General features: G+C 35.3%; 1 protein-coding gene across 1 annotated transcript in view; it reads right to left on the bottom strand.

Annotated features, from left to right (window-relative positions):
* LOC140503316 (vomeronasal type-2 receptor 26-like) overlaps positions 1-14,965 on the bottom strand; it is a 33,173-nt gene that overhangs the window by 10,875 nt on the left and 7,333 nt on the right. The window contains 1 exon segment of the mRNA XM_072607197.1: positions 12,661-12,888. Coding sequence (XP_072463298.1) covers positions 12,661-12,888 — 228 coding nt within the window.

The following is a 14,965-nucleotide window of genomic DNA, read 5'->3' as shown; positions in this document are numbered from 1 at the left end:
AGGACTTTCAAGCATTCTTGATGAAAAGACCAGAGCTGAAAAGAAAATTTGACTTTCAAACACAAGAATGAAGAGAAGCATGAAAAGACAAATAGCAAAGAGAAGTCATAAGGGACTTACTAAGGTTGAACTATTTACATTCCTACATGGAAAGACAATATTTGTAACTCTTGAAACTTTTCAGTATGTGGGTACTGATCAGTTCAGTTGGTGGGATTCAGTTGGTGGGATTACACACACACACACACACACACACACACACACACACACGCATGCACACACACACAGAGACAGAGAGCACAGAGTAAATTGAATAGGATGGGATCATATCTTAAAAAAATGAAATTAAGCAGTGAGAGAGAAATATATTGGGAGGAGAAAGGGAGAAATGGAATGGGGCAAATTATCTCTCTTAAAAGAGGAAAGCAAAAGACTTTTTAGTGGAGGGAAAAAGAGGGGAGGTGAGAGAAAAACATGAAGTTTACTCTCATCACATTCCACTAAAGGAAGGAATAAAATACACACTCATTTTGACATGAAAACATATCTTACAATACAGGAAAGTGGGGGAGAAGGGGATAAGCAGGGTGGGGGGGATGATGGAAGGGAGGGCATGGGGAGGACGGAGCAATTTGAAGTCAACACGCTTGGGGAGGGACAGGATCTAAAGAGAGAATAGAAGCAATGGGGGGCAGGATAGGATAGAGTGAAATATAGTTATTCTTACACAACATGACTATTATGGAAGTCATTTGCAAAACTACACAGATCTGGCCTATATCAAATTGCTTGCCTTCCCAAAGGGAATGGGTGGGGAGGGAGGGATGAAGAGAAGTTGGAACTCAAAATTTTAGGAACAACTGTCGAGTACTGTTCTTGCTACTAGAAAATAAGAAATACAGGTAATAGGGTATAGAAATTTATCTGGCCCTACAGAACAAAAGAGAAGATGGGGACAAGGGAAGGGAGGGATGTTAGAAGGGAGGGCAGATTGGTGATAGGGGCAATTAGAATGCTCGGTGTTTTGGGGTGGGGGAGGGGACAAATGGGGAGAAAATTTGGAACCCAAAATTTTGTGAAAATGTATGTTTAAAGTTAAATAAATAAATTTAAAATTAAAAAAAAGAATATCAAGGGTATTAATGAAACAAATGACAAGGAAGATGACCTAGCAGTGCTAGATCTCAAATCATATTAAAAAATGGTGATCATCAAAACAATCTAGGTGTTCATTAGAATAGATTAGGAGACAATACACAGTAGTAAATGACCATATTAATATAATGTTTGATAAATCTATAGACCCCAGCTTTGGGGATGAGAATTCACTATTTGACAAAACTACTGAGAAAACTGGAAAACAGTCTGGCAGAAACTAGTTAGAGACCAATATCTTACACCATATACCAAAACATGATTAAATGGGTACATGATTTAAACATACTGCATGATAACATAAGTAAATATAGAGAGCATGTCATAATTTTACTGTCACATGTAAGGATCAGGAAAGAAATTATGACCAAACAAAAGAGAAAGTATTCTGAGATGTAAAATGGATAATTTTGATTGTATTAAATTAAAAAGATTTTCACAAAGCCAATGTTAACAATATTAGAGTGAAAACCAAAAGCTTGGATAAAAGTTTTAGCAAGTGTTTCTAATCAAGGCCTAATTTCTCAAATATATATAAAACTGAGGAAAATCCAAGTCATTCCCAACTGATGAATGATCAAAGGATATGAACAGGCAATTTTCATATGAAGAAAACAAAGCTACCTCTTATTATGAAAAATGCTCCAGAATCACTATTGATTAGGCAAGTGCAAATGAAAACAATTCTGAGGTACCACCTCACACCTATCACATTGGCTAAAATTACAAAAAAGGAAAGTGATAAATGTTGGAGAAGATGTGGGAAAATTGGGACATTATTTCACTGTCAGTGGAATTGTGAACTGATTCAAACATTCTAGAGAGCAACTTGTAACTAATCTTTAAAAGTTGTAAAACTGCACGTACCCCTTTATTCATGTATTATATTATTATATTATATTATACTGTACTATACTATATCACATTACATTACATTACATCACAGTACATTATATTATATTATATTATATTAATTATATCATGTCATATCATATCAATCATATCATATTACATTATTGGGTTGTTCCCCCAAAGACATGAAATAAAAAAAGAAAAGGATCTCTATGCAAAAATTATATATAATAGCTGTTTTTATGTTGGCAAAGACTTGGAGGGGCCAGCCTATAATGCAGGGAGCAGCTAAGTAGTGTAGTAAATACTGTGCCAGTCTGGAGACAGGAAGATCTGCATTTAATCTGACCTCAGACACTTACTAGCTTTGTTACCCTGGGCAAGTCACTTTAACTCTATTTGTCTCATTTCCTAATTTGTAAAAATAAGCTGGAGAAGAAAATGGAAAACCACTTCAGTATCTTTGTCAAGAAAACTCTAAATAGGGTCATGAGGAGTCAGACACAGCTGAAACAACTAAACAATGGAGAATTGGAAATTGAAGTGATTTCCATTTGTTGTAAGTTACTGAACAAGTTTTAATACCTAATTGTGACAAAAAAGAATGAAAAGTATTGTTTTAGAAAAATTAAGGAAGATATATGAACTAATACAAAATAAATTCAGCAGAGCCAGAACATTGTATATAATAAGAGTATTGTTGTGCAATGATCAATTGTGAAAGGCTTACATATTCTGGTCAATATAATGATCCAGGACAGTATTGAAAGACTTCTGATGAAAAATGAGTGAGAACTGGTGAACTCTGAGTTCAGATTGAAACATTTCTTACACTTTTTGGCCTTAGTTTTTTGGTAATATAACGAATATTGCAGTATTTCTTTTTATAGTTTCACATATCCAATCAATAGCACACCTCACCTTTATAATAGATTGTTGAAGTGTGTGAGTGACAGAATTCAGAACTAAAAATTTTTTTAAATGAATGTAAAAATAAATAATAAATTTAAGAAGCAAAAATCAAAGAACCATTTATTGAGGACTTGATCTTTGCTAATACTTGTGTTAGGTGCAGGGAATGTAAAGATAAAGAATCCTGAAGGGGCTGATATCCTATAAGGAGAGACAGCATGCACAAAAATAAATCCAAGGGAATTTTTTGGGAGAGTCTATTGGGGCATCCTGGAATGGCTTCATGGAGAAGGTGGCACTTGAGCTGAGCCTTGAAGCAAAATAGTAATTCTAGCAAGTGAGGAGAGAGAACATTTCAAACTTGGGGGGACTTATGAACAATATAGCTTACTGTGTGAGGAATCTTTTTTAAAAGCAGATTGGCTGAACCTACTTCAAATAGATAACCATTATGAGTATTAAGTTAGGAAGATAGTATGGAGTCAAATTGGGAAGATTTTTAAGAACCAAATTGAAGAGTTTGTATTTCATTATTGAGGTTTTAGGGAGTCATTGAGGTTGACAGAATGATGTGGTCAGGTTGATGCTTTAGGAAAATCAATTCAGCATTTGGGCAGAAATTGGATTGGAAAGGCAAGAGATCGGTGACAGGGAGGTCAAACAGGCTGTTGTATTATATTCCTGTTGAGTTGAGTTGGATACAGCATTCATTCCTCTATCCCTTCACTGCACTAGGTACTTTGGAAATATAGCAACCCAGCAGGTCATACTTTGTGCTTGGACTCACCTAGGATGAAAACTCAAAGATCTTCAGAGGTTTTCATAAAATAATAATTTTTGAAATTAGCAATAGACTATAATAAATAATGTCTTGAATATGGTCATTATTGAATTTTTTTTAACCAATTGAATTTTATTCTATACACCCTTTTAAAAGTCCTTCTTCCACCCTATTTCCCCAGTTTTTTCACATCTCTAGAAGTTCAGAAGATATCCAAACCTCTTCAGATGTACAATTTGTTTCCTCTTCAACCCAGATGAGAATAAGTTTCCAGCACTGCCAGACTTCACCCACCACCTGCTTACATTGTATTAGCTTTTCCTTCTAATTGCTCCTTTTCACCTTTTCCTAACATTTGTTTTTACAATTACCCTATCATATACAACTCAGCTACAATATTTCTTCCAAAATACCTTAGTAATGATGATTTAATAATTTTGATAACATTTTCACATATCATAAATAGTTTAACTGTTATCAGTGCCTTATAATTGGTCTTTAATTATTTCCTTTTATTTCTCTTGCATCTTTTACATAAAATTTTCCATTGAGTTCTGTTCTCTTTTTTCCTTCAAATACTTGAAAGTCATTCAGTTCATAAAATATACTTTTTTCTATTCAGAATTATGCTTAACTTTGTCGGATTAGTTATTCTGGGATGGAACCCCAGTTCTTTTACTCTTTGAAATACAATATTCCAGGTCCTGTGTTTTTGTTGTTTTTAGTGTAGAAGCTGCTATGTCTTGGAAGATCCATCGTTTGTCTGTATTTTGAATTGGTTTTTCTTGTTGCTTGCAGTACTCTCCCTTTAACCTTGGAAGTTTGTAACTTGGTTATGACATTCCTGTAAGTTTTCCTCCTAGGAATTTTTTCAGGTGGTGATATGTAGATTCTTTCCTGTTCTACTTTACTTTCTTGTTCTAGAGCTTCAGGACAATTTTCCCTAATAATTTCATAATAATGAATAGTAATAGTTTATTCATATTATTTTTTAATTATAACTTTCAGGTAGTCTGAAAATTCATATACTATCTCTCCTCAATATGTTCTCTAGATTGTTTTTCCCTAATGAGATGTTTCAGAATATCTTCTATTTTTTCTGGTTTTATTGTATCTTTGTGTCTTAAGTGTCATTCAATTTCTCTTGTCCAATTCTAGCTTTGAAGGGTTATTTTCTTTCTTAAGACTCTGGATTTCATTTTTAATTGACTTTTTCATAATTTTCTTAAATTGCTTTTATTTTTTTCCAATTTTTCCTTTTTCTTTCTTATTTGATTTTTGAATTCCTTTTTATTTTCTTCCTTAAGATTTTGTATCTCCTTTTGTAATTGACTAAATTTCTTTTAATAATTTTCCTAAATCTCTTTTATTTTTTTCTCAATTTTTCCTCATTCTCTCTTATTTGATTTTTGTGTGCCTGGTTAAGGTTGTTGAAGATATTTTTGGGGGATTGTGAAACGCTTAAGGGTCAGATTGACTTTTTACAAATTATCTCAATATCTCTACCTGAATATGAACCTAGATCTTTTTTTATACCAAAGTAGTTATTGATATCCATAACTACTTTGGTTATTCATTTTTAGGTACAGCTGTACTCAATAACTAAACTCAGCAGTGTTGAGAAAATAATGAGACCAAAATAATATATGCTAAATTGTACTAAGATCTGTTTTGTAAGAGTTATACTGGAAATATGAGGAGGAACCTTTGCAGGTGGTCAACAATTCTGTGCAGTTCCACCTTCGAAACTGCTGTCAACTGAGAGCCAATCCATGACAAGTCATTTTCAGTAACTGCACGAATATGTGAGCCATATGACATCTGAAGTTCAACTGAATATTAAATGGACATTGGAAGTTGGCTAGTAGTATATTGGGTCACTTCAATATTATATTACCTGGAAGACTTACCAAAGAGAACTTCCCCCAATGGATTTTTGAGACACTTGTGCTTCAGTAGAGAGCTTTCCTTACTGGGATTTTGCACTGCCCATAGAGTATTGCCCGCTAGTCAAGTGAATGATCTGCAAAAGTACAGCAGGGGGACTGGAGATGATAATTTTGAGATCTCCGTTGAAATTAATCAGCATTTATCCAGGTTATTGTGATTTGATGGATATCAAGGACTATGTTTGCTTATTAAGAAAAATATGATTATTTCAGTTAATTATGAATGTCAACATTGTAAGGATGAGAATTATGAATCACTATATACTGATGATCACATTACTTGCAACTGATTTATCAATTAGACCCATAGTGTTAGGAAGAAACCTAAGAAGAATATAACTGCTATACGATCCCACCAGTTCTGTAATAAGCTTTATTTGCTGGTGCAATATTCCTTCAAACTTATGAATCAGTACCATCCTTTCTCTTGTAAACTTTCCTTCAAACCCACAACTTCTTTAGACCCTGGGATACTGTGAGTCAAATACTTGGGCATTACTACTTTTGGAATGCCCTGTGATATTGTTGAAAATGTCTTATGACCTTTGGAAAGTCCCTTCTGTGATGACTTGGAGTTGATGACCTATTGCAGGTCTCATGACCCGTAAAAAGTCTATTGAAAAAGTGGTTATGACTGATGGAATGAAAAGGGTGAACTGACTTCCAATGAGGAGGAAATTAAAACAATGACTAGAAATTACTTTGCCTAACTGTATGTTTATAATTTCAACAATCTAAATGAGATGAATGATTCTTTTAGATTGCTCAGATTAACGGAAGAAGAAGTTGAATACTTAAATAACATTGTCTCAGAAAAAGAACTTAAAGAAGCCATCAATGAACTCCCTAGGAAAAACTCTCCATGACCAGAGGGATTTACAAGTGATTTCTATCAAATATTTAAAGAAGAATTAATTCCAATATTATATAGACTATTTGGGAAAATTGGGGAAGAAGGAGTCCTCCCAAATTCTTTTTGTGACACAAATATGGTTCTGATACCTACACCAGGAAGAGCCAAAGCAGAGAATGAAGTTATACACCAATTTCTTTAATGAATATAAATGCAAAAATTTTAAATAAGATTTTAGCAAAAATAATATAGCAACTTATCATGAGAATAATACATTATGAACAGGTAGAATTTATACTAGGAATGCAGGGCCAGTTCAATATTAAGAAAATTATTACCATTATTGATCATATTAATAACAAAACTAACAGACACCACATTATTATCTCTATAGATGCAGAAAAAGCTTTTGACAAAATACAACACCCATTCCTATTGAAAACACTGCAGAGCATAGGAGTAAATGGAACTTTACATAAAATAAAAAGCAATACCTACTTAAAACCTACAGCAAGCATTATATGCAATGGGGATGAGCTAGATGAATTTCCAATAAGATCAGGAGTGAAACAAGGGTATGTCCATTATCATCACTAATATTAAGTATGGTACTAGAAACGTTATCTGTAGCAATGAGAGAAGAAAAAGAAAGGGAAGGAAATGCAATAGACAAAGGAAAAACTAAGTTATCACTCTTTGCAGATGATATCATGATATACTTAGAGAATCCCAAAGAATCAAGTAAAAACTACTTGAAATAATAAACAAAGTTGCAACTTGGCAAAGTTGCAGGTTACAAAATAAACCCACACACATCACTGTATTTCTATATATTACTAACAAAGTCCAACAACAAGAGCTATATAGAAAGAGAAATCCAATTTAAAGCTATGGTAGACACTATAAAATATTTGGGAATCTACTGGCCAAAACAAACCCAGGGACTATATGAACAGAATTAGAAAACATTTTTCACACAAATAAAGTCAGATCTAAGTAAGTCGAAAAACATCAGTTGATTGTGGGTAGGCTGAGCCAATATAACAAAAATGATAATTCTACCTAAATTAATTTGTTTATTCAGTACCATATCAATCAAACAATCAGATAATTATTGTCCAGAGCTAGAAAAAATAATATCACAATTCATCTAGAACAACAAGAGGTCCAGAATGTCAAGAGACCTCATGAAAAGAAATGCTAGGGAAGGTGGCCTAGCGCTACCAGCTCTCAAATTTTATTATAAAGCAGAGATTATCAAAACCACTTGGTATTGGCTAAGAAACATAGGGGCAGACCAGGGGAATAGGTTAGGAACTCAAGACATAGTAGTCAACGAATATAGCTACCTACTGTTTGATAAACCCAAGCACCCCAGCTTCTGGAATAAGAACTCACTATATAACAAAAATTGCTGGGAAAACTGTAACAGTGTGGTGGAAACTGGGCATAGACCAATACCTGACACTATACACAAGAATAAAACCCAAATGGGTACATGATCTAGGTATAAAGACTGATACTATAAACAAATTAGGGGAGCTAGGAATAGTGCATTTTTCAGATTTTCAGATAATAGAGAAATTTTTAACTAAACTAGAGATAGAAAACATTAGGAAGTGCAGAAAGGATAATTTCAATTACATTCAATTAGAAAGTTTTGCATAAACAAACCCAGTGCAACCAAGAGCAGAAGGAAAGCAGAAAACTGGGAAAGAATTTTTGCAACTAGTGTCTGTGATAAAGGACTCATTTCTAAAATATATAGAGAACTGAGTCAAATGTATGAAAATACAAGTCATTCCCCAATTGATAAATGCTCAAAGGATATGAACAGGCAGCTTTCAGAAGAAGAAATTAAAGCTACCTATAGACATATGAAAAAAATGCTCTAAATCACTATTGATTAGAGAGATGCAAATCAAAACAACTCTGAGATACCACATCCCACCTATCACATGTCAAAACAGGAAGATCATAAATGTTGGAGAAGATGTGGGAGAGTTGGAACACTAATTCATTGTTGGTGGAGCTGTGAGCTGATGCAACCATTCTGGAGAGCAATTTGGAACTATGTCCAAAGAGCTACAAAAATGTGCATAACCTTTGACCCAGCAATACTACCTCTAGGACTATATTCCCAAGGGATCATGAAAATCAGAAAGGTCCCCACATGTACAAAAATATTTATAGCAGCTCTCTTTGTGGTGGTCAAAAACTGGAAATCAAGGGGATGCCCATCAATTGGGGAATGGGTGAAAAAGTTGTGGAATATGAATGTAATGGAATACTATGTTGTTATAAGAAATGATGAACAGGAAGACGTCAGAGAGGCCTGGAAAGACTTTTATGAACTGATGATGAGTGAAAAGAGCAGAACCAGGAGAACTGTGTACACAGCAACAATAACAGTGTGTGAGGAATTTTTCAGGTACACTTAGTCCTTCATTGCAATGCATGGACTTAAAAAGTTCTCAGTGGACTCGAGGCAAATTGCCTTCCACATCCAGAGAAAGAACTATGGAATTTGATGACAGAATGAAACAGACTATTTTCTTTTATATTATGTCTTATTTTTTTTTTGTTTTATGATTTCTCCCATTCATTTTAATTCTTCTATGCAACGTGACTAAGATGAAAATGCATTAAATAGGAATGTATGTGAAATTTTGCTTAGTCAAACAAAAATTTCCCAACTTCTGGCATTGATGAATGAGTGAATTGTAATGCACCTTTCTGTATTTAGTTTTCTTCTAAGTGTGTAAAAGTAGATAGTACCAAAGAGGAGGGGTCCCTGATCATAAGGAATATCTTAGATCCTATTCATTGGAAACCCATGGGCTTGCAACTATATTGACTTATTGTTCATGGAGTTCTCAGTGACTTTTTTTACAGATTGGAATTTTCTGGCCCACAAGTGTTCTTTCTGATTCACTTAAAGTAAACATATCAATAGGGACTTGGGAGTGATGATTTTGAGTGAATGTAGACCAGCAAAGTTCTTTCTTCCTGGAGTATTTTTTTGAGGCCCATCTACATGTGAGGCTTGCCTGAAGATGCTAAATATAGCTAAATATATTTTGAATACTTCCTATATTGGAGGGGAAGTTTATTTTAACAGGTTCAGAGAAAGAATAAAGGCAGAAGGGTAGAAACATAGGGAGTTCTCTTAAGCTAGAAAGAAACACCTTTTAATGAGGAGGAAATAAAGGTGTATTTAATGAAACTCATGATTGTATAGGGAATCCACTGACAATCTTGACATCTTTTCTCAATTCTTTTTTTAAAATTCTTTTATTTGTTTTCAGTATTCTACAATGACTTCCATATGTCTTAGATTCCCCCCCCCTCCCCTCCTTCCTCTCTACCTCCCCACTCTCTTCCTGAGATGGCATACAATTTTACGTAGTTTCTACAATACTTTCGTATTAAATGCATTTTCACCTTAGTCATGTTGCATAGAAGAATTAAAATGAATGGGAGAAATCATGAAACAAAACAACATGTTTTTGTTTCAAGATGGATTCAAGGGAAAATAGAATGACAAGGGGCAAGTGAAGGAGGATGAATACAAAAGAGTAGTACCGTCCTATAAGAGAGTACTACTCTATAAGTGATATTTATATTTTATGTATGTATATGATATTTATGTTTATAAGTGATAAATTTCAGACAGGCTTAAACAATGAATACTAAGGAGAAATTGAGTTGCTTTTTTGAAATGATGGGAAGAAGAGGAGGAATAGAAAGGGTATAAAATAGATGCTTGAGACACACAGAATGATGTGACTGAGGACAATAGGAGACAGAAATACTTGGCTCTTATTGCATCAGGCTTTTTTTTCGGACAAGAGAAATGATTTTAGGACTCTAAAGAATAGTACAAAAATTATAAGTGGGAATTTGAATCCCAAGTTAAATAAGGAGAAGTTGAGAGACTACTCAGTCACCTTCAATAAGTTCAAGCCACCAGACCTGCATGAACATCTTAGTGTATTGGAATAAGTGAGAGATGTGACTCCTAAGTCACTGCTGTCATTCACTGAAGCATCATGGAGAATGAACATGGTGCTTCAGGTTTGAAGGGAAGGATTTTCATTTTTATAAAAGAAAGCATGAGTGGTTCTGTAAAAGATAGACTGGAGAGACTGATTTTGATTCATTGCAAAATCACAAAACATATTGCTACTGGAGTATATTGGTCACTACAAATGGCTTTGCTTCATCAAGAACAGATCGTGATGGAAACTTATAACCTACATTATATCACCACTAGGTAGATTCTAAATTGGTTCAATGACTGGACAGAAAGAATCATCATTAAGCAGTTAAAGTCAACTTAGAGGAAGAAATATCTGTCCTTGGCCTTGTGCTTTTTAAAGTATTTATGCGTAATGTGGAAGAATGTTTAGTTGGAGCATGTAACTGAGTTTTAACCTGAGGAAAGCTACCATGTCGTTTGACAGTCAGAATTCTAAAACATCTCAATAAATAAGAAAGCTGGCCAAAATCTTACAAGGTGAAGGTGAGTAAGGACCTATTTAAAGTCTTACCTTTGAATTAAAAAAAAATTCACTCTGCAAGTGCAAGTATGGAAGATGCACTTCCATCACAGACATTCACTTGAAAAATAAATATGGAGATTCAACATGGCATAGAGACAGTGTAAGCACTGGATTTATTTAGGGAATCTGACTACAAATCCTGCAGTATATTTATTAGATATGGGATGATGAACAAATCCCTTTGGTCAAATATCAGAGTATCAGAGTCCTAGTTTTCTAAGCTATAAATATGCTACCAACCTCAAAGAGTTTTTCTGGGGAAAACATTTTCCAAGTCTTAAAACACCATAAAAATGTAAGTTGCTATCATTTGGAAGGGCTTCAAGGTTAATAAGTCAGGAGAAGCATGAGGCAGAGAAAATGGCTCATTGAATGTGGTCTGAGTCTGCATGAAGCAGGGCACAGTGTGGCCAGAGGACATCCAAGAGGTGAAAAAAATATCTGCACCCATAGTTCAATGCAGCGAAAATAAAGAAAGCTGGAACTCGAATAATTAGCCTCATGTGAGCTTTCTGGGACATTCAGCCAGTTTAAAGAAATAAACAAATTCTTTCAGTGATTAAACTCTATTTTAATGGCCTCACACTGTAATTATCTCTTTTTAATCCTGTATGTATTTTGTACATACACAGTTGTTTGCATATTGTCTCTCCAACTTCATATGCGGAGACTGTTTCAATTTTTGTCCTCCTATTTGGTGTGTATGTACTACACACCTCTTTTTATACCTGGCTTGGGGTTATCGGCATCAAATAGCACTAATATTGTATAAATTGAGGAGGAGAAAATGGGTGGGCCAAATGTGTGATTTTATTATTCTAGGAAATTCTAGTGAAGAAATCCCCTCATCCTATAGAGAATGGAACCTGACTAGCCATCGTAGAGTTTTCTGGAGCCCTGAGAAGATAAATGACTTGTCTAGGGTAACAAAACCAGTCCATATCAGAGGAAGCAATTCAAACTACATCTGTCTGACAGGTATCCTAGCCCTCCATATCTCCCCCAAAGCAGCCTTCATTTTTGCAGCTATTATGCCCTTTAGACTAATGCTGGTTGCCAAACAGCTGCCATACTTACAAATCTACTTGGTTAATTTTTATTTGAAATATGATAATTTTTTTTTTGTCTTGGCAGCCACTGCTGTTAAGACAAAGAGATTAAATCAAACAATGCCTGGGGTCGAATAGGGAAGGTTATATGTTCGTCCTTCATTGCTGAAGAAGACCATGCCATCAGAGAAATGATGACATGACTTGTGCTTGACTTTATTTTGAGTGAGGGAGGGCAGAGCAGGTCACCAGTCTCACTTCTCCTCCAGAGCCATCTGAATCCAGTGACCAGATGTTCATCAGGATGACTGGAGATGATCCAGGATGAGGCAATTGGGGTTAAGTGACTTGCCCAATGTCACACAGCTAGTGAGTGTCAAGTGTCTGAGGTGAGATTTGAACTCAGGTCTTCCTGACTCCTGCACTTGTGCTCTATCCACTGCACCACCTAGCTGCTCCTAGGGAGGGTTGAATGAATGAATAATTACCTAAATGGAGTTAAAATAGCTAGAAACATAAAGTGCCATTTAGTTTCTGTACAGACCTTCACATCATGGTAGTTTTGATGTATCTCCTCCTCACAAATGGTGGAATCTTGATCAAGTAGAGACTGAGGGACATAGTGTCCCACTTTCACCAGAATATCATCATAGTTAGGTAACATCCCAAAGTTCATGATATCATATTTAGCCACAGGATTCTTTTCCTCATCCAAAACCACCTGGTCCCCAGCAGTGTTGTTAAAGGAAATATTCCTCAGAGATGAATGAAGCTACATGGAGATAGAATTGAGTCACTCCCTCATGTCCACAGGCAGGGAAAAACAGGATCTAGGTCAACGAGCCAGACAGGAAACCTAGCAGCATATTCATTCATCCATTCACTCAATGTTCATTCATCCATTCACTCAGTTATTTATTTGCTCATAAAACAAACATTTTCTCATCACATCCTTTACACAAAGAATCATTGCAAATGTAGAACTTTCAATCCCTGAAGGTTGTGTCTTTATAGAACTGATTTTCAGAAGTCTTCCTTTTTAATAGGATTTACATAAGAAGGAAACTAAAAAAAAGAGAATTGCTACCATCCCTCTCATGCTGTCTTGAATACGTTACGTGCTTACTTGGGGGTTTCATGAGATAACTCTTGTAAAGTACTATCCAAACCTTAGAGTGTTGTGTATACGTAAAATACTACTGCTACTACGACCACTTCAACTACTACTTCTTCTACTACTACATTAAAAATCAAATTAAATCAAATTAAATCGCAGCCCAATAGAAATCATTCAATCATCCATCCATCTGGCGATACTTAAAGGGTCCAGGTACATTGCCGTGGGCAAAACCGGTTGAACATTTCTCATTCTGTGTCCCTCATCATCCGTTTTCTCCAGGGCTCCCTCCCATTCAGTTAGTGTCAAGTCGGCCTGGTTCTCACTCCTGTGAGCAGTGTGTGCCTCTGAAGTCATTTGAGTTGTAATGAGGATGAGGCATGGAGCACCAAAAGTTCAATAAACAGCAATAGATGCTTATTGAGGGGTTGATATACAGGAAAGATGGTGCCCATGCAGTGATCCAAGGAGGCTTTCTCTCTTTCTAGAACACTGAGTTGGGGTGCCTGTGCTTCATTTATTTTATTAGTATTGACATGCTTTGTACTGATGGAGAGGATATTCACCCCATGGCTGAGAACATCTTCAGAAGCTACTCTGCCCAAACCAGCATGGTGCCCACTGGATTCCTGCAAATGAGACTCTACGTGTTGACCTAGCCTGGATGGCAGATACATAGTTGGTGACTGCTCCCACACACAAAGCCTTTTTGGCTTTTCTGTACTTCAGTCATTTCAGTCACATGCAATTCTTTGTGATCCCTCATGGAGTTTTCTGGGCAAAAATGCTGGAGTAGTTTGCCACTTCCTTCTCCATCTCATTTTTATAGGTTTTTATTTTACAGGGTTAAGTGACTTGCCCAGGGTCACACATCTAGTACATGTTTCAGGCTGGATTTAAACCAATGAACATACATCTTCCTGATTCTAAGCCCAGTGCTCTATGCACTGTGTCAACTAGCAGCCTCTTACTACATCTAGAGCCCTTCAATTTAGGAAGCTGCAGGGTTGGGCAGCAGGACCACAAGGGAAGAAAGTTGACACCTAATATCCAAGCATTATGTCAGAACAGATATAATTATGGTTCATGGTTATCAGGTTGAAAGACAGGGAAAAGAGTAGCCGAAAAACAACATTTCAAAGGAAAACAATATTGAAAGATATCTGAATGTTTATTAATGCAATGACCACTCTTGATTTCAGAGGACTGATGATAAAAATTGCCACATTCCTCTAGTCATGGTAGTGGTAGACTAATGGAATGAACTGAAACATAATCAGATGTGTTCATTGTGTTATGTTATTTGATTTAACTGTAATTTTTACTAATGATGTAATATTCAATTAGGAAAGGATCATTAGGATACATTTTTAAGTACCATTGAAACTTTTTTTTAAAAAAGAAAGACAATAAGAATTTTTTTTTAAAAATTGAGTAACAACAAACTCTACCAAGTTTTTCGACTGGTACTAGGGAAGTGAATGGTACTCATCCAAAATGTGGTTTATTAGCTTTTTCATGGTCCATTTTGCAGAATAGTGAAGCCTATGTATCTTTTCTCAGAACCATGTTCCATTTTTTATAATTTCTAGTGGAAAAAATTCTAAATTTCAGTTAGAAGTTAGTGAAAGTAAATAATGTAAATTTTCCCATCCATTTTCATGAATCTTCTGAAATCTATCTATGGATCTCTTGAGTGGCAGTGATTAATGGTTGACCTCAGGCTACCAAC

The sequence above is a fragment of the Notamacropus eugenii genome, chromosome 5 (assembly GCF_028372415.1).
Source record: "Notamacropus eugenii isolate mMacEug1 chromosome 5, mMacEug1.pri_v2, whole genome shotgun sequence".
NCBI classification, from domain to species: Eukaryota; Metazoa; Chordata; class Mammalia; order Diprotodontia; family Macropodidae; genus Notamacropus; species Notamacropus eugenii.
This window is presented reverse-complemented; position numbering and strand designations above follow the sequence as displayed.